Source organism: Pollicipes pollicipes, unplaced genomic scaffold (genome assembly GCF_011947565.3).
Source record: "Pollicipes pollicipes isolate AB1234 unplaced genomic scaffold, Ppol_2.1 Scaffold_4740;HRSCAF=5597_pilon_pilon_pilon, whole genome shotgun sequence".
Classification (NCBI taxonomy): Eukaryota; Metazoa; Arthropoda; class Thecostraca; order Pollicipedomorpha; family Pollicipedidae; genus Pollicipes; species Pollicipes pollicipes.
In genome coordinates, this window is record NW_023596545.1 from 30,041,409 (window position 1) to 30,068,748 (window position 27,340).

General features: G+C 56.2%; 2 protein-coding genes across 2 annotated transcripts in view; one reads left to right on the forward strand and one right to left on the reverse strand.

Annotated features, from left to right (window-relative positions):
- Positions 1-15,357, forward strand: part of LOC119099116 (atrial natriuretic peptide receptor 2) — a 35,422-nt gene extending 20,065 nt beyond the window's left edge. The window contains exons 5-8 of the mRNA XM_037222198.1: positions 2,395-2,569; positions 5,073-5,171; positions 7,491-7,582; positions 14,035-15,357. Of these exons, the coding sequence (XP_037078093.1) occupies positions 2,395-2,569; positions 5,073-5,171; positions 7,491-7,582; positions 14,035-14,127 (459 nt within the window). The 3' untranslated portion in view covers positions 14,128-15,357. The remainder of the gene's footprint in view (positions 1-2,394; positions 2,570-5,072; positions 5,172-7,490; positions 7,583-14,034) is intronic.
- A 940-nt stretch (positions 15,358-16,297) lies between these two features.
- The window catches only part of LOC119099416 (phospholipid-transporting ATPase ABCA1), a 50,884-nt gene continuing 39,841 nt past the window's right edge, over positions 16,298-27,340 (reverse strand). The window contains exons 25-29 of the mRNA XM_037222560.1: positions 25,844-25,996; positions 24,361-24,668; positions 22,532-22,640; positions 20,559-20,688; positions 16,298-17,425 (exon numbers count right to left, since the gene is read on the reverse strand). Of these exons, the coding sequence (XP_037078455.1) occupies positions 17,331-17,425; positions 20,559-20,688; positions 22,532-22,640; positions 24,361-24,668; positions 25,844-25,996 (795 nt within the window). The 3' untranslated portion in view covers positions 16,298-17,330. The remainder of the gene's footprint in view (positions 17,426-20,558; positions 20,689-22,531; positions 22,641-24,360; positions 24,669-25,843; positions 25,997-27,340) is intronic.

Here is a 27,340-nt window from a genome sequence, read left to right on the forward strand (position 1 = left end):
ATGAAGACACCATTTGGGTCCCTCCTAGGAGTAAATACAATTGCTGGCAGCTGGCTGTCTTGAGCGCACCATATGGCTTAGGCTTTGTAGTGGCTTTGACTTACCATAGGCTTTGTAATGAAATGACACTTGCATGACCTCAGAGCATTTGGCTTTTGGGACCTTGCCGGCCATCGCGTATAGCTGCCGGGACCTCGCCGGCTTTCGCGTTTAGCTTTTGGGATCTCGCCGGCCATCGCGTATAGCCTTTGGGACCTCGTCGGCCATCGCATATAACTGTTGGGGCCTCGCCGGTCATCGAATATAGCTGTTGGGATCTCGCTGGCCATCGCGTATAGCTGTTGGGACCTCGCTGGCTATCGAGTATAGCTGTTGGGACCTCGCCGGCCATCGCGTATAGCTGTTGGGACCTCGCCGGCCATCGCGTATAGCTGTTGGGACCTCGCCGGCCATCGCATATAGCTGTTGGGACCTCGCTTGCCATCGAGTATAGCTGTTGGGACCTCGCCGGCCATCGCATATAGCTGTTGGGATCTCGCCGGCCATCGCGTATGGCTGTTGGGACCACCCTGGCTATCGCGTTTAGCTGTTGGGATCTCGCCGGCCATCGCATATAGATGTTGGGACCTCGCTGGCCATCGAGTATAGCTGTTGGGACCTCGCTGGCCATCGCGTATAGCTGTTGGGACCTCGCCGTCCGTCGCGTATAGTTGTTGGGACCTCGCTGGCCATCGCATATAGCTGTTGGGACCTCGCCGGCCATCGCGTATAGCTGTTGGGACCGCGCCGACCATCGCATATAGCTGTTGGGACCTCGCTGGCCATCGAGTATAGCTGTTGGGACCTCGCCGGTCATCACATATAGCTGTCGGGACCTCGCTGGGCATCGTGTTTAGCTGAGTCGCCTCGGCTGACCTCGGGGTTTGTCGCTATGGGGCCGCCCATATATCACGTCAAACATGGGATGGTGATGGAGCGTAACCAAAGCGTAATCAGGAGAGGGGATGGGGCTTGGGAGGCTTGAACAGAGTGATATGACGCTCAGGTTTAGTTTCAAGTCATCCTGAAGTCCTTTTTTATGTTCTAAAATGTAAATCGGGACACCACTGGCTTCCTCTCATGTCAAAAAACATTTCGTTTTTGTTTGCATCTCTTGTTCAATTAGGGACCAAATTAACTCTACCTTTTCGGGACGTTACGCTGATCTCAGCGTAACCAGAGTGGTCGGGGTTGCCCAATGCGTAAACAGTGCGCAACCATAGAGACGGGATTGAAACATTGCCATAAAGGTGTAGCGTAATTTATGGACCTCAGTGTACCATTCAATGAGTTTCGTCTCATCTCTTGATTCTCGAATTCCTGGCCGGTGATCACTTTGCGTGCCCGAGTCGGTCTGACCTTTGGCAGTCGAAGGCGTCTTCTGACCGCTTCGTCCGCCTACCCCGCCCCGCCCCTGATCGTCTCGAGAAATGTTTTACGCATACTGACCCCTTGAACTTCTCAGCGCACGCAAATCGACCCCAAGCCTCTAGCCACCGTCTCAGTGTCCCCCATAGTTCACGGGTCCTTTTGCATGTGACTTCCGTATCGCCCAATGTTGCAGTCTCCTCAGTTTTATGAAGTCCTTTGACATTCTGGTGTTCCCACGGTTTTCTTCCGAATATTGGCCACCGTTATGACTAGATCAGCCGGCGCTCCTTCTCCTGATCCCCAGCCTGAGGGCTGCGCCGCGGAGATAACCCGAAACCGACTGATGCCTGTCCCCCCTAAACAACGTCCTCCCAGCAATGTGCTGCCCCGCCGTACAGCGTGCCGCGGGGAGAGAGAGGTAGAGAGGGAGAGAGGTCCCGCGTGCCGCGGGGAGAGAGGTTAGGGAGGACGCGGGAGCGGGCCGGGCCGGTCGGTCGACTCCTGCCCCGCGTGTCGCGGGGAGAGAGGTTCGGGAGGACGCGGGAGCGGGCCGGGCCGGTCGGTCGACTCCTGCTCAGAATCGGCGGCTGCTCGGAGCAGCACTCGCCCGTCAGAGTCCGTGGTCTGGTCCTGGCCAGCTGCTTGTCGCCAGCGACGTGTGCGTCTTTCGCTGGAAGCCGTCAGGAATAGGGCGCTGGCTTATGCGCTGCCCGGCCGCCGATTCTGGGGAGGCCGATCGATGAAGCCTCGGCCGGCCGCTCGGCTGGCCGGCTGCAGTCCATCATCTTCTTATTGACCATTGCTGATGTCAATTGACCGGCCTCTGCATTAATCAGCGTGAGAGCTGGCGGTGAGGTGACCTTTCAGATGACATCTATCTCAGCCTTGTCCTCGTCGACTTCAATTAAGGACGGCGCCGTATCCATGCGGTGGCAGGGCTGGTGTGGGCTTCACGCAGCACCACTGCGCGCCCGTTTTCCGTAGGTGGAGACTATCGGCGACGCATACATGGTGGTCTCCGGCCTGCCGATGCGGAACGGCGCCAAGCACGCTGGAGAGATAGCCGGCATGTCGCTGAAGTTGCTGGAGGCGGTTCAGAGCTTCCAGATCCGCCACCGGCCCGGGCAGCAGCTCAAGCTGCGTATCGGCTTGCACACGGGTGAGTGGGGGCGACACGGACTGTCGACGAACAGGCACGGGTGAGTGGGGGCGACACGGGCTGTCGACAAACACGCACGGGTGAGTGAGGACGACACAAACTAACACAGACTGTCGAGTCACCCGCACAGATGAGTGAGGACGACGCGGATTGTCCACAAACACGCACGGATGAGTGAGGACGACACGGACTGTCCACAAACAAGCACGGATGAGTGAGGACGACACGGACTGGCACGGACTGTCGACAAACACGCACGGATGAGTGAGGACGACGCGGACTTTCCACAAACACGCACGGATGAGTAAGGATGACGCTGACTGTCACGGATTGTCGACAAACACGCACGGATGAGTGAGGACGACACGGACTGTCACGGACTGTCGACAAACACGCACGGATTAGTGAAGACGACACGGACTGGCACGGACTGTCGACAAGCACGCACGGATGAGTGAGGACGACGCGGACTTTCCACAAACACTCACGGATGAGTGAGGACGACGCGGACTTTCCACAAACACTCACGGATGAGTGAGGACGACGCGGATTGTCACGGAATGCCGACTCGGATGAGTGAGGACGACACGGACTGTCCACAAACACTCACGGATGAGTGAGTACGACACGGACTGACACGGAATGTCGACAAACACGCACGGATGAGTGAGGACAACTCGGACTGACACGGAATGTCGACTCACATGCTCGGATGAGTGAGGACAACTCGGACTGACACGGAATGTCGACTCACATGCTCGGATGAGTGAGGACAACTCGGACTGACAGGGAATGTCGACTCACATGCTCGGATGAGTGATGAAACGGCCGGTCGGTACCACTGGAAGCAGTTACCTAAGCATGCCACGAAGCTCAAGCCTCAGGCCGGTAGGTGATCCGCTTTGTGTTAAAGGAAGCCTTATGACAATCAAGTGATTATCATTGCATGGAGGCCTGGTGGCGTGGTCGTCACACTCTGTCCGACACTGGCACTACCCCCCCCCCCCCCGCTCCTCACCCCCACCCACCCCTCACCCCGACTTAGAAGCGCTTAGAGTCACGAGTAAGCGAGGCTTGAGGCTTACCAGTAAACATAAGTATTTAAAAGCCAAAGTTGCGCAAGTCAGAACATGGTCCGAGTTGTCAAAGAGATGCACAATGCAGGTGTTGAGGTATGTTCGGAACACAGACGACTAGGCCTAGACGTCCCGACGGTCCTAGTCGAGTGCCAACTGAACACGGCATACATATGAACACGGCATACATATGAACACGGCATACATATGAACACGGCATACATATGTATGCCGTGCACCACATATGTATGGTGCATACATATATGGTGCTGAATCTAATCGCAGAGAACATCGACTAAGTATGCCGATTTGCCTTAAGCGCAGCTGGTTGTGTTAAACTCATCCCTCACAGCAACCTCATGCGTTTCGAATGGTAGGACATCTGTCAGCACCACCCCAGTATTTCTTTCACCCAAAGCCATGCTACAAAAGACGTGAGTTTCCTCCTCCGAAAATAAGTGGTGTTGCGTTGCAGTTCGGCACAACCGTGGCTAAATGGGAACCGGAACTGAAAACACAGTTGCGGGGAGTGGCACGCTTTTTTCTGATCAGCAGTTCTGCGAGCGTAAACGAGCTAACATGTCGCTTCCTTCGTGCGCCTTTGGTTTTTTAGTCTTACTCATCCGCGTTTTTTTGTCTTCGTCACCCATGCCTTAGCTCTTTAGTCACCGGTGCGTATGTGTGTGTGCTTTTTAGCTTCCATTTTGATTGCCCCGTTCACTCATTGCCACGAATACTGTCTTGAGACGTCGCGTAGTTCATAACATATCGTGATTATTAATAGATCTTGTTGTCTAACTGGTACGTACTGGTACATTGAACATTGCTCATTTTCGGTATCAAATCTCGTGATGCAGGGGGTGTTTCGCTGCCGAACTAATGCATCTGTGTCGCTCGTGTTCGTGTCATTTTTGCTGGGGTCATTGCTTGTTGTGCCGAAAGTAGATCTGATATCTTAAGTAAGTTCGACATTGGTCCTCCTTGCAAAAAGCTGAAGTACAAAATGTCGCTGTCGGATCACCCGAAAAGCAGTCTGGAATCTGCCTTGTTGTCCGCATCCATACAGTTGTGGGGGCAACACAACTGAAGAGGCACATTCTGCGGGCTGTAATGGATGGAAGCTGAATAAATGAGGCGCTTAAAGAAACAACAACTCGATGGAATAAAAACAGCTAGATTCAGTACAAATCATCAACAGTCTTACGACGATGCTCCGAATAAATTGGACGACAAGAATCAACACCGAAGCCAGCGGCACCGACAGCGATGGTGAGATGAGTCAGTCGTGAGCGCAGATCTGCATTCTGGGACAGCATTTGTCTGCTGTCTCCGTCCTAGATGGTTACGAGATTATCCCCGACGGAGAGTGATGGGGAGAGCCGCTGGTCGGTCCCGGCTGGTGACGCGTGCGTCTGGTGTCGCCGCAGGCCCGGTGGTGGCCGGCGTGGTCGGCCTGAAGATGCCCCGCTACTGTCTCTTCGGCGACACCGTCAACACCTCCTCTCGGATGGAGTCCAACGGACTGCGTGCGTATACACCACACCTGTGTTCGGTTCGGCTTCAGCGAAATCGATCCGGGCTCCCGCTAACATGCATGGAATCCATATCAACTCCTGTGCCGAGTCATACAGCACAAATTTAGCCGGGTCTGGCTCCGACCCAAGGACGAATGGTGGGGCTGCGGAATGAGTTCTGATGAAGCCCGATACTGGTGATAACAGTTTGCGAGAATAATCGTGCTACAGATTGTATAAAGACCTAGACAGAATATGCATCTTGGTAACGGGACAACTATCTTTGAGTGAGACCTAACTGGCTCACCCATACACCATGCCAACAATATGTGTTGTGCTTTTTATTTGGGTCGAGTTACCGATTATTTTTTCCCCACAACTCCGACTACAACAAATATTCCAACAAGTCAGCCCCGTAGGATTTGGTTGATTCCAAAGTCGGCCCAGCCAACGCCTGGAGTGAGGCGCAACGCTGGTGTACAGACCCACCCCAACCCGGCTGCCGTCCGAGGCTGCTGAACAAAAACGCTGGTGTACAGACCCACCCCAACCCGACTGCCGTCCGAGGCTGCTGAACAAAAACGCTGGTGTACAGACCCACCCCAACCCGGCTGCCGTCCGAGGCTGCTGAACAAAAACGCTGGTGTACAGACCCACCCCAACCCGATTGCCGTCCGAGGCTGCTGAACAAAAACGCTGGTGTACAGACCCGCCCCAACCCCCTGCCGTCCGAGGCTGCTGAACAAAAACGCTGGTGTACAGACCCACCCCAACCCGATTGCCGTCCGAGGCTGCTGAACAAAAACGCTGGTGTGCAGACCCACCCCAACCCGACTGCCGTCCGAGGCTGCTGAGCAAAAACGCTGGTGTACAGACCCACCCCAACCTGGCTGTCGTCCGAGGCTGCTGAACAAAAACGCTGATGTACAGACCCACCCCAACCGGACTGCCGTCCGATGCTGCTGAACAAAAACGCTGGTGTACAGACTCACCCCAACCCGGCTGCCGTCCGAGGCTGCTGAGCAAAAACGCGGGTGTACAGACCCACCCCAACCCGGCTGTCGTCCGAGGCTGCTGAACAAAAACGCCCCATCTGTCCAGAACATTTTTGTTTTGCAAAGCAATGCAACCGAGGTTACACTGATCTTTTTGGTTAAAATGTCATTAAAAAGTGCAGTTTAAGAGTATGCGAGTTGGTAACTTTACGAACAAGCTACTTGCGCCAATCAGGATGCTGCTGGAAAACGCCCAAGGAAACTGCACGGTGATTGCAACAAAGTTGCATGATGTTGGTAGTACTAGAGTTGTGACTGACCTAATCTTCGCCAGACGGCATAGACCGAATGGTTGTCACTCCAGCGGCGGGCCAGGAGCGTGTAGGTACTTCTGGGCCGCAATGTGATGTATAATTACTCTGGAGTCACGGAAAAGCAAGTGGATTGCCTGGCATTGAATAGTTCAACAATGGCCTGTTCGTTCCCTGCAAAGCAACCAATGGTCGTCCACATCAAGTCAAGCTCATGCTCCTAAACATGAAAACAAGGAAATGACGCTCGGGAACACAGATGGTCTTCGTACAGTGCAGCGAACTTTCCAGAACAAAAGCTGGATCTTTACAGGGTGTGGGGCTAAACAGAGACACAAACGCGGGTGGCATGCAATCAGTTTTTCCTCGCTTGAAAATGAAATATTGTTCTTGTTTGATAATATATAAAAAACAGCCAATGACCGTTGCCATATTGCATTATCTTAGGTCGGTCCTCCATCGCATTTTGCTCCGAGTTATATTTGTGTCATCAGTTTGCATCGGCTGTACTAATGAGCTTTTTCTTTGCACAGCTGCACATTTTTGTTAACAATTATTTCTGAGCATCGCGGGTACTAACTAGAGGTCACTGCTGAACCAGAAGGGGTCACCGGTCAATCGTGAAGTGGCTAGATCGCTTAGATCTGATGTAACCAACTGGTATTTGCTTCGTGGCCCTAACTTAATACCGGGTGAGTGACGATGAAAGTTTCCACCAGCCTCCCCCTCGTCTGGGGGCTGATGAGAAATGTTGCCACCCTGGCGTGAGCGGGGACGCTTCCTCTGCGTGCATTCGTAATCAATACGTTTTGCTCTTTATGCCGTTGCAAAATTTGATATGCATCGAATGATGATCCTGATTTTCCAGGTGCTGTTGTGTCGCAATGGTGTCGTAATGTGACTCCTGGATATGGTGCCCCTCCACTCCTCTACAGATATATTTCGGGCTCCTCTGATGATGCGATCAGTTTTCGACAGAACAATCGTGATATGTCAATGAATGTTGTGTGGCGGTCCGTTTGCAGCGCTGCGGATACACGTGAGCTCCACTACGAAGGAGGTATTGGACACGCTGGGTGCTTTCCAGCTGGACCTGAGGGGGGAGGTGGAGATGAAGGTCAGTAATGAAGCGCGTGCTTTTGTTTCCTCTTGAAGCGACCTGAAGCGTGATCCATGAACCTTCTGTTAAACCGTGACATGTAGGTTTTTATGGAAGCAGTCGTCTCAAAAGATGTGTCAGAGTATTTAGTGCGAATAATGCATGGAGATGCTTTGTAATTTCCTGGACATTTCCTTCCTTCATGTTACGTTTTCTGAGCCTGCCCTTTGAAGTTGTTTTACGGTTTGTTATAAGGTTTCACTTACGTTACAAGTTAGTCATGATATAGGGAATGCTTCCTTTCCCCTCGTGGAAACAAAACCTATTGGATCATGCGTCGGCATGCCAAAAGCAACAACAGAAATATATCAAACATCTGCTCCTAGTCGAGAAGAGCCGCGCAGGAATCAGGCCCAGCGCGTGGTGCGTGCGCGCTACGTACTGGGTCCATGTGTGTGCTGCCGTGCTGTCTTAGGCGGACCGCCAGCCGCAGCGCCCCGGTAACAGTGCCAGTGCCCTGCGGCAGTGCCCGACGTGACCACCCTGGGATACGAGCTGGCTTGCCGAAGCTCCACTCTCGTGACACCCGGGGGAACATCGGGACGTGACGTGACTCCAGACGGCTGCTCCCGCGCAGAAGGCGCTCCTTCTGGCTCTCGGAGAGTGTAGCTTTCGGCCCGCTGACCTATCACGTGCCGGCGTCAGCTCCAGCTTTGACTGTGCGCTCGTCTGTCGGGAGCGGGAGCAAGCGGAAGCCACGGCGCACCTCTGATGCGTACCGCCGCCGGTCGGGCTCCTGAGGTAGCGGGACCTCTGGGAAAACTGCGGGACCTCCTGGAAAACTGCGGGACCTCTGTGAAAACGGGGGGAGGGAGCGGGAGGCGCGGTGCACCTCCGATACGTACCACCGCCGGTTGGGCTCCTGGGGCGGCGGGACCTCCGAGAAAGCTGCGCCGCTCGTGGCTCATTTGTAACAAAATCGCTCCATCAAGATCTTCTGGGCCGCACGTGCTGTCTAACTGGAATGCCTGGCGCCGCCGCTGAATGGCGCTCATCAGCTCTGAGCCGGGTGGATGGGCATCCCGGGTCAGCCCGAACGAGGTCGGGCCGCTTGGAGCTGGCCGAGTCACGTGGTGCGGGGGCTGGCCGTGCCACGGGGGCCTGGCCCAGCTAAGGAGGCTGGCCGGGCTACGAGGGCTGGCTGGGCCCCGGGGAGGGGGGGGGGGGCGGGGGCTGGCCGGGCCACGGGGGCCTGGCCCAGCTAAGGAGGCTGGCCGGGCTACGAGGGCTGGCTGGACCCCCGGGGGGGGGGGGACAGGTCGGGCCACGGGTTGGGCTCCTTGGAATCGGTCCGTCTCCGTCTCCGGTCCTGCGATCGCAGCTCCTCAGCTGGGAATCCGTTCCCCAACACCGCGCAGGCCGCTGCTGGTGAATGATGAGACGATGAGATCAGTGAGCGGAACACTGATAAATGCGCTGGTCCGAAACCACATCATCCACCATAAATCAACGGTTCTACGGGGGGCCTCGCGATAAACTAATAACCGTTTAAGTGGCGTTTGGAGTGAAACATTTCGGAACATTGGAAACAGTTTTCGCAAGTGAGGCCCATCGGCTTCGCTGGGTGACTGTCATGATTATATTGAGTTGTGCCGACTTTTCTTACAATTCCAAATGAGCGAAAAATATTTGTCCTGTGGTTCTCGGTGCGTGTGACCCCTCCCTCCTCTTCCTCCTAAAGCGTCCTCTTTCTGTGTTGCGGTTTCTCCTTCGTCCCCCTTCCTGCGCCGCCGTCCATCTGAGGGCAGTCCCTGTCCCAGATCCTCCTGCTGTACCGTCCTCCATCTGCAACACGGATCACCCTCGTGGCTCCCTTTTTGCGGGACAGACTTTTCCACCGGTTTTCTTCCTGACCCGTCCTCACGCCGTGGCAGAGGCCCTCCTCCGTTCCTTGTTCTGCAGAATCTTCCATCTGTGGTGCAGAATCCCTTCCTCTGTTCGTCCTGCGACGTTCTCCACATTCTCTTCTACAAATAGCCGCATTTTCTCGAACTCTTTCGTCACACCCTTTTAAATTTATTCTTCGCATAATCTGTGCTCTTTCTTTTAAATTTTGCTGCATTACAAAGTCTGGAACGATGCATTCCAGTATCACTGTGGCAAGAGACACAGATAAAAATTGAATTGGAATCCGAATACCTTTGCTTACCTTTTATGGCCAGCAGGCACATCTTCCCAGCTACAGGGGTCCTGACACACCGGAATGATGCATGCTGTTGTCACCTTGGCTCGACTCTTCCGTCCGCAGTTAATGGATGAATTGAGATGAATAAAAACCGCGGCTGTATTTTCGATCACAGCGCGTATGCTTTCCACGTTTTGCTTGAATTACTTGGCGGCGGGGACTGGGCGATCGATCGGTGGTATTTTGACGTCGCAAAACAGCGAAATGGCAGCCCTTCGGGCAAACTTAACGTTTGAGCGGATAAGTGTACAAAATGATTAAAAAATGGGCAACAATTACAGCTAATGGATCCGCGCACGAGGTGATGTGGATTTCGACGTGATCATGACGATGGTTTCCGCGCCAGCGTGTTGCACTTGCTCGCCTTTCGCCGAATTCCGACAACGCTTGCTGGCGCAACGGTGCGTCGCACAGTCTCGTATTGGCTACATGAATTGCAGGCGGTACATCGGTCGACGTTTTGAAGTTGAAGTCACGCCCCACCAGCTCTAGCTGCCGAGATGTGGCATAAAACTCGAAAAACGGTCAAAACGGGGAACCTATCTTTTCCGCCGCTGTGCACGTGGCACGTGACGCGTGCCGCGTCACATGCTGACATCACGCGATTCCCTGTTCATTTTTCTGTTGAAGCGTGTTGATTTGGCGTCGTTCCCATCCGCGATTGCCGAGATGCGAGCGGGGTTTCGAACGGCCGCTTGCCGGCCTCGACTCCGGTCGGTTTTTCGCTCCACCCGTGCAAACTGATGGGAAAAATACAATTTCCAACACGCGTCACGCACCGCCTGTTGACCCCACCGGCACGAAACTCGCCATGGCACGTCGCCACGTGCGTACGTGCGCCGTGTCAAATTTGCACTTCATTACGTCGCATCGTTTTACCCTCACGCGGGCTAACTGAAAGGACGCCAAACAGACGCACTTTACTGGAATAGTTGGATGTTATACATATATATATATATATATATATATATATATATATATATATATATATATATATATATAAATACGCAACTGTTGAATACTTTTCATACACAATCTCATATACATCTCAATAGGTTGGCGAAATTGCTGGCAACTTTTGGCAAAGGAACATTTATGAAATTAATCCTCTTCCCACTCATTTAAAGTTGGAGTTGACATCACAGTGATAATGGTGCAATTCGTTAGCATAGCAGTTCCATTGTTGAGGTGCTTTATCATGGCCCCTTAAGCAGCCTCACTGGCATTAAGCAAGCAAGGTTGTGCAATAGATGACACTGATCGGACATTTTCGTGCACATTGCATGCAGTGGTCTCAAATGTAGAAACAATGCAAAATGAACGTTGCGCTTAGCTTGGTTTCTGGTTAAAGGGAACGTTCCACGTCTATATGAGGTTATGAATTGAAATAGCCATCTTGAAGACATTTTGGTGCTGTTCATAATCCTGTCCTGTTTGAGACCTAAGCCCCTCTAGTTTCTTAGCCATACGCCCGCGAAAAAGGGAAAGACATGTTGGGGGAGCATTTTAAAGTTACCTTGGCATCCATGGCGTCATAGTAACGTCATTCAAATCCTGCCATTCCATAAGTCATGCGTGGATCAAGGCCAAGAACAACATAATTTTTGAGGCGTTCATATCTGGCGTTCGTGAGCGTGATTTCTAGTTATAACGGCTGTCAATTGGCTCTCAGTCAATGTTGTGCAAGGTGATGACACAATCAAACCATGACGCAGCGATGAGCATGTTTACAAATAGACACTTGTGCTATCTAGAGCAGTCCATTCCGCTTAAAAAGTATACCAATTGTGACAAGTGAGCTTATTTCATCACGTCTGATGCTTGCTATGACATCTTCAAATGTGAAACATCCCCTTTAATGCCGAGTCAGCATGGTAAGATAGCGGCATGGTTACCTGACCGATCGGGACGGGCCGGGCTGCCGGCTGAAATTTTGGAAAACGTGTCACTTATTCATACTCATAAGACACGAAGAAAATCAACCCGAACTCATGTGGCGCATCAGGGGCACAATCAGGACTGGGTCTCGGACTCAAGAACGGGCTTCAGACTCATGCTGCGAAAGCTTCGACCTGTTGCTGATTCCTGGCCGTTAGACGAGTTCACAAGGGGCCTTGACGTGAAGTGCGATGAAATGGAGCTCAACAGCCTGCTCGGACGCTGTTGTCAGTTACGAGACTACTGTGCCGTGTTGTCGCGCTGCCGAGGCGTACTTCAGCTGCGGCGCTGGCATCGACCGGGGTGGACCTGTGCGGGTAGAGCACGCACCGGAACCTCCCCAGTGAAACAGCAGCCCTAAACCCGCCCGCTCATTCGAAGACCCCCGGCTTCTCCCCATCCTTTGCTGTCGCCGTTCCTGCGCGAGTCCTCCGGCCTCGCAGTGGCGCGGCGAATCGGCGGAGGAGTCCTGCTGCGGCGTGAGCGGCGTGAGCGGCGCGGGCCGTTGGGGCCGCCGCCTCACCAGCCCAGGGCTGGGCGCGGGGCTGGGGACCGCCTGTGAGAGTCGGCCAGCGCGGCCTGGCTGCGCCACCGGCCGGTACAAACATCGATCGCCGACCTCGGCGTACAGTGACCGCCGGCGGGCCGCCGACCGCCGACGCACACAGACGGGCGCCCCGTTATCCACCGATATCAGAGACTCGTCATCCACCGGCAACGGAGACTCATCCGCTGACACCAGAGACTCATCATCCACCGACACCACAGGCTCGTTATCCACCGACACCACAGGCTTGTTATTCACCGACACCACCGACTTGTTAGCTACCGACGCCGTAGACTCGTTATCCGCCCCTACCACATACCTATTGCACATCAGTACACGTGGGTGTCTCATAATCCACCGACACCAAAGACAGGCTGCCGCCCCGTTGTTCACGAGCCGGTCTTGCTGTCCACTGACCCACATAGGCTTGCGCTCCGTTAGCTCCGCTATCCACGACGAACACAGACGGGCGCTCCATTGCCCACTGGCACATGTACGCACGCACGCACGCACGCACGCGCGCGCGCACGCGCACACGTACACCTCGTTATTCACGCCTCGTTATCCGTTGACGCGGACAGGCGGACGGCTCGTCATCCAGACATGCGGACCGTTGGCTATCGGCAGGCTCGCAGAGACGACATCCCGAGCTTCCACTGAAATCTGGGCGGATGTATCTGCTGAGGCATATCGACGGTTATTTTATCAGCCACTAACACGCTTTCTCTTATTCACTGACTTGATTAGACTAGAAGTGAACAGTGATAAGACTTTAATTTTTTACTCATATAAAGGGTTGGGGACCTCGCCACAGAACCTCCAACAGACATCACTTCTAATAGCACGTCATGATAATCATATTGGTGGCTATACCTCGAGGGAATATCGCAAGCAAGCTACACTATGAAGCATGTGCTACGTATAGTGCACACATCTGTTATCCGCGCACTATATTGAGGCACACCGTGGTTTGTAAGTCGTTCGGGACTCGTGTCTTATAGTGAGCGCCTGAGGACGCCCGCTTACTCCGAACAGAAGCCATATTACTTTGACACGTGACCTGAACGGTCGTACTGAAGCATGAGTGTGTTAAAGCGGAGAAATCGCTGTGCAATAACGAAAGCTTACTAAGCAGTTTGTAGGGGCGGGTACCTCAGCAGTCCTCGCTGGGGCCCCGCGCAGCGAGCACCAGCCGTCCAGGCCGGGATGTCTGTATTGCCTTTTCTCGTGGCGTGCTTGTGTCACGTTTTAGTGCGTTGTAGCGAGCGTCAAACAGCTGCGCCCTTGGGCACTCCTATTTGATGTTTTCCCTCGGTGCCCGAGGGCTGCCATATTTGATAATGGAGCAGTCGGCACTCGCGTACCGTCCGGCTGTGTGCGCCTCTGTAGTACTTGTAAAACGCGGCAGAGACGGAACCACAAACACCTTTCTGACAATTTCGCCCGCGGAAAGATGTCTATCCCGCGACACGATGAATAGAGAACAGAGATGGTGTAGAAACAAGGCGCGAGGCTACCCCGGCGCCCAAGCACAGCAGTCTATACAGGTCTAACGCTGCACTCCGTGCTGCTGTATCAAATGTATGTATGGGCTATGTCAAGTGCTAAAGAATAGCCCTGGCATTTGCTTTGCATTTGCTCGCCGGGAAGAAGCATCTCGCGCTGTATCGTCGAACGGTTCTCTGCTCGCCAGAGTCGTCTCTCAGAGTGCAGTCACTGATGGTGCGTCACTTTTCGCAGGGCAAGGGCAAGATGGTGACCTACTGGCTGCGGCACAAAAAGACCGATCTGATAGACATTGAGGGGGTCGACCTGCGCGAGACTAAGGTGTGATGGCGTGTGGCGGCGGGCCGGCGGCGGGCCGCGCGGCCGGTGGCTCTCCTCCGTCTGCGGTCGGCGTGCGGCGCTACGGTCTCGCTGCGGCGTCATCGGCAGCGTCCCGGCGTGGTGGCGTTAACCGTCGCCTGGCGGCTCGGCTGCCCTCACTCGACTGACGCCGCCGCCGCCCCGGCTTTAGGCGAGGGTCCTGTCGCCCCAGTGACACGCGGCAGCAAAGCCCACCCGTTTCCTGGCGGCCCTGGCCGCTCTGAGACGTCTGGCCTTGCTACTCATTGACTCCATTTCGAGTGCGTTTCTTTCATGTTGTTGACTGTTGAATATCGTGACTTGTTTGCGTGTTTGGCGCGGTGTTTTGTGTGTGTCCGCCGCTGTGGACGAGCCGAAGAGGCGACCGTCCGGTGGCTGGTGTGCACGCGGTGAGTGTTGGCTGTTGATTCACCCATCCAGCTCGCGCGCGCGCGGAGCAGCCGGCCGGCCCGCGTTGGTCGGCAGCGGCGCCATGTCCCGCTCGCGCAGTGTTCCGCTGCCATCGGGGCGGGCCATCCGATGACGCTTGGCCGCGTCCTTGTCACGAGCTTCTGACCCATTCATCTGTCCAGGGTCGTCTTCCCGACGGGATCCTGGTCAGCCCCGGGTCTCCGGCCTGGCAGTAACGTCACACCGAGCCCCGGGTCCTCAGTGTGACTCTGGCGCCACACCAAGCCCCGGGTCCTCAGTGTGACCCCGGTGTCATTCCGAGCGCCGGGCCCTCAGTGTGACTCCTGCTTCACACCGAGCCCCGTGTCCTCGGTGTGACCCCGGTGTCACACCGAGCCCCGGGTCCGCAGTGTGACTCTGGCGTCACACGGAGCCCCGGGTCCTCGGTGTGACTCTGGCGTCATACCGAGCCCCGGGTCCGCAGTATGACTCTGGCGTCATACTGAGCCCCGGGTCGGCAGTATAACTCCGGCGTCATACCGAGCCCGGATTCGCAGTATGACTTTGACGTCATACCGAGCCCGGATCCGCAGTATGACTCTGGCGTCACACCGAGCCCGGATTCGCAGTATAACTCTGGCGTCATACCGAGCCCGGATCTGCAGTGTGACTCTGGCGTCATACCGACCCCGGATCTGCAGTGTGACTCTGGCGTTATACCGAGCCTGGGTCCCCGGTGGGCTGCGGACGTCATACTGGTCCGGGGCAGTGCGCCAAGCCCGTCCACGCGGAGGGTCGCCGCGGCGCGCGCAGAGCCCGTCGGGCCTCGGGCGTCGCGGTCGCCACCGTGCCAGTGCTGGCTCGAGCCCGCTGCAGCTTCAGCAGCCGGCCGCGCCGCTGGAGGCGCCCAGCGCGCGCGCAGCGTCGGCACGACGGTCAGTGCTGCTGGGCGCCGCCGAGCATGCACCGTAGGTCAGTGTCGCTGGAAGTCATGTTTTATACATGGAGCCTAATAAACGACTTGTCTAACGCGGCCTTCATCGACTAACGTCGGAAAGATCGGCGCGACGGGGCGAGCTTTATTCGCAGAGTGCAAGGTGCTCAAGGCACACAGATGTCTGTAGCTCAGAGCTTAGATTCCATTCACGTTAAAAATACATATGCGGATCATCTGTGCACCATTTCCCATATGTAATAAACACACTAGGAATGCGCAAAACGTTGCAAAATTACAATACCTTGTGATATACAATACCTACGTACACACAGCACATCCCAGAATATCCACAATGTTTCGTAATTGTGTGTGGCATAGCGGCGATTGAAACATCCAGCACACAGTCCATGAAATGCAATGCAGGCTGCACGCCAAGCCGTAAAAACCATTAGTAAAATTACGCATCTTAACACGACTGCAAAGGACAAACAGCAACAGCAGCGACATTAGACAAGCTGGGACAGCGAAAAGAACGGCGCAGCATTTTTTGAGAGTTTTCTGTGCTACAAGTCTGACTCCGTGACACCTGCCCACTCGTCCTGAGTCTACGCACAGCTGGGAGCCACCTGGCAACAGTGTCTCCTCTTGCCTTACATGCACTGGACGGCGGGGTGACGCGAGGAAGACGCCACCTCGCGCCACACATGCACTGGACGGCGGGGTGGGACGAGGAAGACGTCTCCTCGCGCCACATGTGCACTGGACGGCGGGGTGGGGCGAGCAGGACGTCTTTTCGTGTCATACATGCACTGGACGGCGGGGTGACGCGAGGAAGACGCCACCTCGCGCCACACATGCACTGGACGGCGGGGTGGGACGAGGAAGACGTCTCCTCGCGCCACATGTGCACTGGACGGCGGGGTGGCGCGAGGAAGACGTCTCCTCGCGCCACATGTGCACTGGACGGCGGGGTGGCGCGAGGAAGACGTCTCCTCGCGCCACACATGCACTGGACGGCGGGGTGGGGCGAGCAGGACGTCTTTTCGTGTCATACATGCACTGGACGGCGGGGTGGAGAGGGATAAGCATCTCCTCGTGCCATACATGCATTGAACGGCGGGGTGGGGAGGAAGAAACGTCTCCTCGTGCCATACGTGCACAGCACGGCGGGGTGGGGCGAGGTAGACATCCCCCTCGCGCCACAGGGATCCCGAACGGCACCAGTAGGCCCGGCTGCGATACATGCCACAGGAATAACAACACACCGGGTAACAACAACAGACAACATAACAAAAGAATGGGCCATGGAGCGACTGGATCAGACGCAGATAATGGAGGCCACACTGGAGGTGATGACGGGAAAAAGAAAAAGAGCGACAGTTTTGAACTTGTATGGCTAGGACATGAAAGTGCTATCGCTATCTTACCCATCCATAACCCCAGCCGAAACCCGAAAGCCTCAACCAATATCCTAGCACACTAATTTAAGAATGGATTTACCTCAACGCAGAAACAACCTCAGACACGGCATGCCTTGCTCAGCCGTCTTGACACATGCAACTACACAATTCGATAAAGCTCATCGACAGATTTACTGGCGTCACCCATGAAGTACCTTGATCAGCTCAACAAATCACAACGGCGCAGCAAATTACAGCTGAACAACACCAACTTGTGTTGCGGCAGGACGCCATCACAACATTGACATCTTTTAGCGGTATTCTTTTGGCACCATCCCATCCGAAGCCCTCCTAAAATGCCGGAAGTTCGGAGGCGTTGTTAGCGGGAAGCAGGGCCAGCCGTGTGTTCGCGCCGCAGCAGCCGCTGTGATACGGCGGCCGCGTCACAGGCCTTCCTGCTCCCGCGCGAACCTCAGGAACACCTGCTCCAGCGTCGTCTGGCTCAGGCTGTACTCCTCCAGACCCAGGCGCGCCTTGGCTGAAAACAGGAGCGCCGATTCAGCGGGCACGGCAGATGGACCGCCAGATCACGTGACCCGGGGCGCGGCAGGTCAGCGGGCACGGCCGGCGGCCCGCCAGATCACGTGACCCGGGAGGGCGGCAGGTCAGGGGGCACGGCCGGCGGCCCGTCAGATCACGTGACGCGGAAGCGCGGCGGGGCCCGGCGTCCACGGCTCCGGGCCGGGCTGGACTGATGCTGTCGGCCGGCGACGGCGGCCCACAGCTCATGGCTGGGCGTTCATTGCGCCACGCGGGAGCAAACCGGAGAAACACGAATACGGCTGCACCGCACCACCATACCGACGCTTTACACCGGACCGGACTCAATCCTACCCACCCGCACCACGCTGGGCCAAAGCGATGAAATCAGTACAGACCACACCGAACAGGACAATGGCCTAGTTCCGTAAAATGAAACTGATAGCATCCCAATGATTCAATGGGACCCCAGGGGTGGACGTATCGTTAACAACTTAACTTCCAACAAAGGCCTGCTTAACGAAGGTCAAACTCCAGAGTTTGAGCTCTGGAGACAGCGTGACAACTCTGCAGATCAAATCACAGACAAGAATGACCCGATTTAATGACATTTTTCCGAAGACCGTCCTGCACATTCCCGATAACTTGACGTGCACCTTACTTTTACGCAGTACCTTACTTTTACGCGTAGCATGGTCGCGCCAAGCGAGGCCGCAAGTATAGCACATCAGAGTAGGTCAGGGTTAATGAGATGACTCGGACCGGCTCGGCCGGACACTAGGTACTGAAGACCCACTGGTCCACTGAGGTGCTGACGATCCACTGATCCACTGGGGTACTGACGACCCACTGGTCCACTGAGGTACTGACGATCCACTGATCCACTGGGGTACTGACGATCCACTGGTTCACTGAGGTACTGACGAACCACTGATCCACTGAGGTACTGACGATCCACTGATCCACTGAGATACTGACAATCCACTGATCCACTGAGATACTGACGATCCGCTGATCCACCGAGGTACTGACGATCCGTTGATCCACTGATGTACTGACGATCCACTGATCCACTGAGGTACTAACGATGGTCCACTGAGGTCCTAACGATCCACTAGTCCACTGAGGTACTGACGATCCACTGATCCACTGAGTTACTGACGATCCACTGATCCACTGAGGTACTGACGATCCACTGATCCACTGAGGTACTAACGATCCATTGATCCACTGAGGTACTGACGATCCACTGATGCACCGACGTTCTGACGATAAGCTGGTTCACTGAGGTACTGACGATTGGCTGGTTCACTGAGGTACTGACGATTGGCTGGTCCACTGAGGTACTGACGATTGGCTGGTTCACTGAGGTACTGACGATTGGCTGGTCCACTGAGGTACTGACGATCCACTGATCCACTGAGGTACTGACAATCCACTGATCACTGAGGTACTGACGATCCACTGGTCCACTGAGGTAGTGACGATCCGCTGGTCCACTGAGGTACTGACGATCCACTGATCCACTGGGGTACTGACGATCCACTGGTCCACAGAGTTACTGACGATCCGCTGGTTCACTGATGTACTGACGATCAAACTGATCCACTGAGGTACTGACGATCCACTGGTCCACAGAGTTACTGACGATCCGCTGGTTCACTGAGCTGTTGCGTGATCCCGGCATCCACCAGCACCAACAAATTGCGTCCAGGGTCATCATTTGTTTCCAGGACGGCCATATTGTGGCAATCAGACGGGCTCTGATCAGATTGCGGCCGGCCGCGTCCCAGACGCCGTCCGCCCGACTGAGCCCAACAAGTTAATTGCAAGCGTTGTGGGCGGACACCAGCGCAACTGAGGCCGGGCGGACGGGGCGCCCGAGCCGGACCCCGGCGCCCGCCAGGTCCGGGCGTCGCTCCAGACTTTGGCGGCCAGAGGCGGAGTCGGAGCCCACCCCGGCGCGTCTTGCTGTGGGAGCGAGCCAGATGGATCCCTTTAAGGCGGGAGACGGCGCAACTTCAAAACCATCGCGCCCGCTGTGCCGGCGTGGGCGACGCGACCTGACCCACTGAGACGAAAATCATCGAAGCGCCTGGGGCAAGCCGCGAACAGCCTCGAGCTGGGATGTTCCGAGCACATCGGCCCTGGTTATTGGACTGTCGGCTGCACTGCAAAGCGAAAGAATACACAAGCACGGAATGATTTGGTGCTGGTCGTGTCGTAGCATGTCTGGAATACGAAAGCGGCGACACCAATTATTGAGAACAGGTCGCGCAGTCCCAGAAATGGCGTTCCGGCAGTGTAATCTATTTTCCGGATCCGTTCAGACGTCATTCGCTGCGCACGTCCGCCGGACGGCGCCGCCGGGCGACGGTGTTTTCCGTGTCAATAGCGTCCGGCCTGGGCGACGGAGGCCACGTCGAAGTGGTGAAAAGCCTGACGACACCGGCCTGACGACACTGATAGGCCTACAATGACCTGACGGCCATGACCTGCCGACAATGACCTGACGAACGAGACCTGCCGACAATGACCTGACGAACGAGACCTACCGACAATGACCTGACGAACGAGACCTACCGACAATGGCCTGACGACCGTGACCTGCCGAAAACGTCCTGTTGAGTTTGGCCTGCTAACAATGGCGTGCTGACAGTGACCTGAAGCCACTGGTCTGGCAGTGACACCTGCCATGGCGTCACTGGCCTAGCATCACCGACGCCCTGGTGCTGACCAGGCGAATGACCTGACCACATTGGCCCCATGGAGCCGGCCCGGTGACAATGACTTGAGGACGTTGATTTAACGGCACTGACCTGTTCACACTAACCTGACATTGGTTTGCTTATAATGGCCCGGGGCACTGACCTCCCTACACGAAGCTGACCCTGGTCGGCCAATCATTACCTAGCTACGCTGGCCTGCCCACCTGATCCGGCCCGTGCTCACACAGAAATGGGCTGCTTCCAGCCGTCAAAGGAACTATCTGCCGAGCTCAGCGATGCCTCGCACGTTCTCCGATGCTATACTTTTGCCGAGTAAGCCTACCGTCCGCAGCCTGGCCCGGGGACCGTGTCAGGCCGGCCGGCAGCCGTCATCATCCGGACATCCGCCGGACATCCGCTCACCGTCCTGGAGGGCGCCGAAGCCGCGCGACAGGCAGTCCACGTCCTCCTGCGGAATGCTGTACCGCAGCCTCTCGCCGTAGTTCTCCTCGACGACGGCGGAGGCAAACAGCTCGCTCACCAGTCGCTGCACCTGCGGAGGGACGGGCGCCAGTCAGCGGCCGGCCTGCCGCAACGGCCGGGCAGACGACCCGGCTTCGGCCCGAAAGGTGGCTGGCACACGGCTTGACGTGCGGGTGACAGACGGTCAACGGGTGGCCAGGGTAGAGCAGAGGCGCGGCCTGACAGACAGGCGGGAGACAGTCAACAGGTGTCCAGAGTAAAGCGGAAACACGGCCTGACAGACAGGTGACAGACGGTCAGTAGGTGTCCAGGGTAGAGCGGAAACACGGCCTGACGTGCGGGTGACAGACCGTCAAAGGGTGGCCAGGGTAGAGCGGAAACACGGCCTGACAGGCAGATGACAGGCGGTCAACAGATGTCCAGGGTAGAGGAGAAACACGGCATGACAGACGACCAGGTACGCGGATTGATCCACAACCCAACCGAGGAGTGGCGGAAGGCCTGCAGGCTCCAGTCTGTAGCATCAGCCACATGCTGCTATCTGTAGCATTAGCCACACATGATTCAGACACGTAAAAAAGCTATGCTGCGACCTCAGCGCGCAAGGCGGGCAACTGAAATGTAAGGCACACTACGATATCGCAGCTTGTCTAAAGATTCAGGCAAGTGAACCGCGCGCGACCTGTACACGGGCCACCTGAAATGGCACGGAGCCGTAACCAGCACCTGGCCCATAACTATCGTACTGTGCGAACGCGTGCGTTTGCGTGCGCTGGCGAGCCGGTGCGCGCTGCAACCATCCCCCCCCCCCTCTCCCCCCCCCCCCCCAGCTGTCCGCAAACCCGCGTGGCAGTCCACCTGGCCGGAACGGGCTGGAGCGGGCCGGCCGCCCTACCGTCTTCGTCGGCGGCCCGGCGGGGCGACAGGTCGGTTTCCATCTTGGTGGCGGCGCCGGGCTCGTTCCGAATAGATCGGGGCGCGCCGGCCGATAAATCCCCCGCCACGTGCCCACCGATGAGGAACGGCCGCCGCCGCGCACAGCCAATAAAGAGAACGAGGATGGATCGTCGGTGGAGACACCGCGCCGCCGCCCGTCTAAAGCGGCGGCCGTAAGGGCTGGCCGGACACGGCCGGCGGCGGCCGCGGAGGCTGGCCGGACACAGCCGGCGGCGGCCGTGAGGGCTGGTCGGACACGGCCGGCGGCGGCCGTGAGGGCTGGCCGGACACGGCCGGCGGCAGCCGTGAGGGCTGGTCGGACACGGCCGGCGGCGGCCGCGGAGGCTGGCCGGACACAGCCGGCGGCAGCCGTGAGGGCTGGTCGGACACGGCCGGCGGCGGCCGTGAAGGCTGGCCGGACACGGCCGGCGGCAGCCGTGAGGGCTGGTCGGACACGGCCGGCGGCACCCGTGAGGGCTGGCCGGACACGGCCGGCGGCAGCCGTGAGGGCCGGTCGGACACGGCCGGCGGCGGCCGTGGAGGCTGGCCGGACACGGCCGGCGGCGGCCGTGAGGGCTGGTCGGATACAGCCGGCGGCGGCCGCGAGTGCCACGCTTCGGCCTAATGGAACCGGCGAGAGCGGCGATGGCGCCGGGTCGGAGGGACTTCCGCTCGGACGCGAACGCTGCACACGGATGTGCCGGTCCTCCACGCGCGGGTCGGCCTTCCACGAAAGGTCCGGCTCCACAGGGATGCGCCCGTGTCTAAGACTGATGAGCCTCGCGAGATCCTCATCTATTTAACCGCGTCAGTTTGACAAGTTCAAGCGCCCAAAACTTCATGGTGACCTTTCTGGTTGGCCTGAGATGGAGCAGAGCGCTCGGGTGGTAGCGGTCCAGGACGGCCGTCGGGGTGTTGGGCCTGCCCCGGACCACCGGGCGGAGTCTGGGGTCGGCAGGCGTTGCCGCCTCACTCACCTTTTCTAGACGGTCGGCTACGTCAGCCGCAGGGCCGCTCACCAGCTTCATCTCCAGCACGTAGCCGCCGCCGTACTTGTTCTTTAGGTGCTGCGTCGAGCCCAGGCACCTTGAAACGGACGGCAGCGAGTCAGTCGGCCAGCGATAGGCTGTCCACAGGAGCAATCGATCCACCGCCCCAGGTGGCCGGTCTCCCCAAGACAAGAGGTTGTCTTTTTTCAGATTTAAGATTGATGTATCCTAGTTTACCCCATATCTGAGGTTGTTGCAGAAATCCTTGCGTGTTAGGTTACCAATCTAAAATAAGGTAAAATTACCTCGACGGTAACTTTTCCTCATGTGCCATGTTGCTCTTATTGCTTTCCTTTAAGCCTCACCAGCATTTTATGGATTTGGTGGATTTGGTGGATTATGTGTGATTACGTGATCATCACCGCACAAAATATCACAAACTTTATTAAGTTATGATTCGTCGATGATGTTTTAGATATGATGAGCTTCCTCCTGACGCTAAGGCTGCCGAACTCACCTCAAAGCTTCATGTCTAAGATTTTATTGGCCTCCGAAAATATGAGCGCTCAGAATTTCCTCCCAAGTCACGAGCAAAAGGACGTCAAAAAAGTTAGCTCAAGATCTTGCGTGCTCAAGACAAATATGGTCACGTCCTCCTGCACTTTATACAACTTCTTTCACCACGACAGATGTGGCGGTCACGCAGCTAAACTAGAGGTAGAACGAGACTCTCGAAGCCCCTGGATAGTCCCCAGAGTCACAGGCTTTCTCCGTGGCGGCATGCCTACTTAACCCGCCATACTGGACCATCCCGGTAAATCCATTTCCACCATCATATTCTTATTGAAGGTCCGTTATGTTTCAAAAGCACGTGACTTAAGTGCTGTTAGTGCAATATTAGCGCGGTGAAAGAAATCATAATGCAGTGACCATGGGCCCCCGGCCACGGCACGCGACCATAGCGCTGTGGGCCCGAGCCGACTGACACGACCCGTGGCCATCTGGGCATGTTCCGGGACAAGCTCAACCGGAACATACAGCCCCTGTCCAGTTATTACACCCTGTCACCCGACATTCTTTTTCGCCCCAGGTGGCATGAGCAAAGGCTCAATGGTATCTCTATTGTGTCCCTCAAAATGATCATCGCAGTCATTCAGTACATACACCGGCCGTTACCTCTCGAATCGTGCTCACGAACGCCCGATATGAGCGACTCGACTAATACATTTGTATTGGCCTTGATCGGCGCATGGCTATTGAACTAGCAGGATCTGAATGACGATATTATGGAGTTATGGATGCTCGGGTGAACTTGCAGTGAAACAGTCTCAACGATATATTGTGCACACCTTCACGGGTGTGTACCTCAGAAACTAGAGGGATTTAGATCTTAAGAAGGGCAGGGCTGTAAACTGCACCGGATGGTCTTCGAGGTGGTTATTTTAGTTCAAAACACCCCAAAATGTGGAAACTCCTTTTAAGTTGCAGAAATATTAGTGCTAAAAGAGTCTATTCATCTAATTATGCGCAAAAAAACGTGGCAAACATCATGATTCTTTCTTCTGGCAATACAAAACATCAATATTACTCGTGCTTGCGATAAAAACTCGACGTCGTATCACTAGTCAAATTGCAAGTGGTCGTGAACATGCATTTTAAGGGAATCGTGACGAATTGCATCATACATAACTATGTATTACGCTAATCCCACTGCCCCTCGTGCTCCCGGCTGGACACCGCTGGTGACGCCGCTGTTGTGACGGCACCGGGGCCGGGGCCGGGGCCGGGGCCGGGGCCGGGGACAGCACACAACGCACCTGAGACTGCCGCGCACCATGATACCGAGCCGCGTACAGAGCGCGTCCGCCTCCTCCATCGAGTGGGTGGTCAGGATGGCGCCCCGCTCGCCCTGGAAGCCGGCCGCGATCGTGTCCCAGAGGAAGCGCTTGGACTGCGGGTCCATGCCGGTGGACGGCTCGTCCAGCAGCACGATGCGTGGCTCGCCCAGCATGCTGAGTGCGTAGCTGAGCTTGCGGCGCGTGCCACCCGAGCAGTGTTGGCTGCGCTTTGCCGCGTGCTCGCCGACCTGCAGACCCTCGATGTAGTGCCGCGCCACCAGCTTCGACTGCGCGGCGGGAGGGGAGGAGCCGGTCAGGTGGGCAAACGGCGTCCACGGCCGACACGGGTCCACACGGCGCGTTCACAGCTGACGCGGCTCCACACGGCACGCATCGGATAGACATGACATGGGTCGAGAACTAAAGCGTAATTTGGCATCATCTGCACAGGTCCTAGGCGGCATTTAGGCATGCGGACGCGACATTGACACCATGCGATCACATTGTTAAACTCATTAACATCACCGACCTCATTTTAAACATTATCAACCTCACTATAAACATTATCAACCTCATTATTATCATTACCAAGCTATTAAGCTTCATCGACGTGCTGTGCTTATGGAGTGAAGGACACAAGCCTCGCGATTAACAAGTGATTAGCTCTGAAAGGATAACCCTCGCACTCAGGACGCCTTTGGTGGTCTTGGCTCAAGTTTGGCGGAGAATCTACAACATCTGACCTCTCGACATGTATTGCCAAACTTATGACCAAGTTTACAATGACCGCAAGGAAGCCTGCTCCATATTCCTCAGCTACTTTCTGTTGAAGCGATCTTTGGGGCCACAGGCGGTGTATGCGCAACATCTTAAACGTTTACGCATGAGCAACTTTTCCATGACGTGGGTAACACGCCTACTCTGGGAACAAAACCACCAGCCCGTGCACTCCCGTCCCCTCATCTCACGTCATCAGCAGCCATTCGACGTCATCACCGTCCGAGTCCTTACAAAAACACAACGGTGTCCATCTCAAAGCAAAGTTGCTAAGGGCGCGATCACTAATGGCGGAGCTTCTTCGACCCGTGTGGGTGGTGGCTGATAGGGATAAGGTCAGTCAGGGTGACCGGGCGGGACAGGGCATGTCAGATAGGGGTAGGGTACGGCCCAGCAAGGCAGCCCGAGGCTAAGCATGACACGACGAAACAAGCAGAGGCAGAGCAGGGACGGGCCGGGCAGAACAATGCCAGGCATATGGAATGACACTTTTTCGGTAGCATTGAACCATGAACAAAAATCGAGCGAATAGTTCCCAGAACTTTGGGATGCCACGAGATGGGCGCGGCAGGGTCATGCGTTAGAGCAGCGCAGCGTAGGGCGAGATGTGGTCACACACGGGGGTGGGGCGGGGCAGTCCAGCTCCGAGCCCGGCGGCGTGAACAGGGCAGGCGGGTTGCCTCACATCAGCCGGTGAGATGCCCCGGATCTGGGCGAAACACTGCAGGTGCTCCTCCACGGTGATGAATCTCCACTGAGCGTCGAACTGGGGGCAGTAGCCGACCTTGCTGAACGCCTCCGACAGACTGTCGGTGACCAGGCTGCCGGCGATGGCGATCTGTGGAGACGGGGCGGGTCAGGACCGGCAGGCGCGCCGTCCTCTCCCTCCCCTCCGACGGCTGATGGCCAGTCACAGCTCCAGCGCAAGACAGCTAGCCAGCAGCCAACTCGAGCCAAGTCGCCAGTGGCAGAGCGGCCGCATTTAGAGACGAGTAAAGTGCCGTGAGGCAACGTGTTTGCCGACTGAATGTATGCCTGGCCGTTTTATTTTGTCATTTTTGATGAGTACATACCATAGCTTTGTCACAACACACTGGCAGCCTGGAATATCGTCTACAATAGCTACCATGGAGAGGCTGAGACAATACGCTATCAGGCTGGACAGCAACAGCTAAACAAAGCCGCACAGACACTAGTGAACAATCATTTGACAACGAAGCACGATCCGTGGCGCTAGTGGTCACCCAGTACCGAACTGTTAGAACACGCCAAGACATCCACATTTGAGGAGAAACCACAACAAACTAGCCAAACAGAATCACGTTGAGAGACCCGATTCTTCTCTCGTGTTGTTTTTTCACATTGACGGCACCGGCTCTGACCACGATTGTTTCCACCACGTCGACGCGGCATAAACTTGTCAGAACTGGCTGCATCGCCACTTGTTTGAATAGATACCAGCTGCTAGAGTTTCCAGCGCCACAAAGGACCGTCGAGCGAGAAGTCAACAAGCCGCCGTGTGACACCCGCAGTCCGGGCGGCGACAATAGCCGGCCGGTCCGAAAACCGAGAACGATTCTCGCCTCCGTTGTGACTTCAGAGAATGAGCTGAGAAGCCACACGGTCAAGGTCCCGCGTCACATGGCTCACGGCCAAGGTCCCGCGTCACATGGCTCACGGTCAAGGTCCCGCGTCACATGGCTCACGGTCAAGGTCACGCGTCACATGGCTCACGGTCAAGGTCACGCGTCACATGGCTCACGGTCAAGGTCACGCGTCACATGGCTCACGGTCAAGGTCCCGCGTCACATGGCTCACGGTCAAGGTTCCGCGTCACATGGTTCACGGTCAAGGTCCCGCGTCACATGGCTCACGGTCAAGGTCCCGCGTCACATGGCTCACGGTCAAGGTCCCACGGCACATGGCTCACGGTCAAAGCCCCGGGTCACACCGCTCACGGTCAAGGTCCCGCGTCACATGGCTCCGGAATTTCAGCTCTGGTCTCGATTTTTCGTGAAACGGACACTTAACGGGAAACTGTTCACCCAGCTGCGACAGCAACGAATGGAAACGGAGGGTGCCGGCAAGTCCCAGCGTACACAGTTGATGGCACTGCCCAGTGTACACGGGTGACGGCAATGCCCAGTGTACACGGGTGACGGCACTGCCCATGTACACGGGT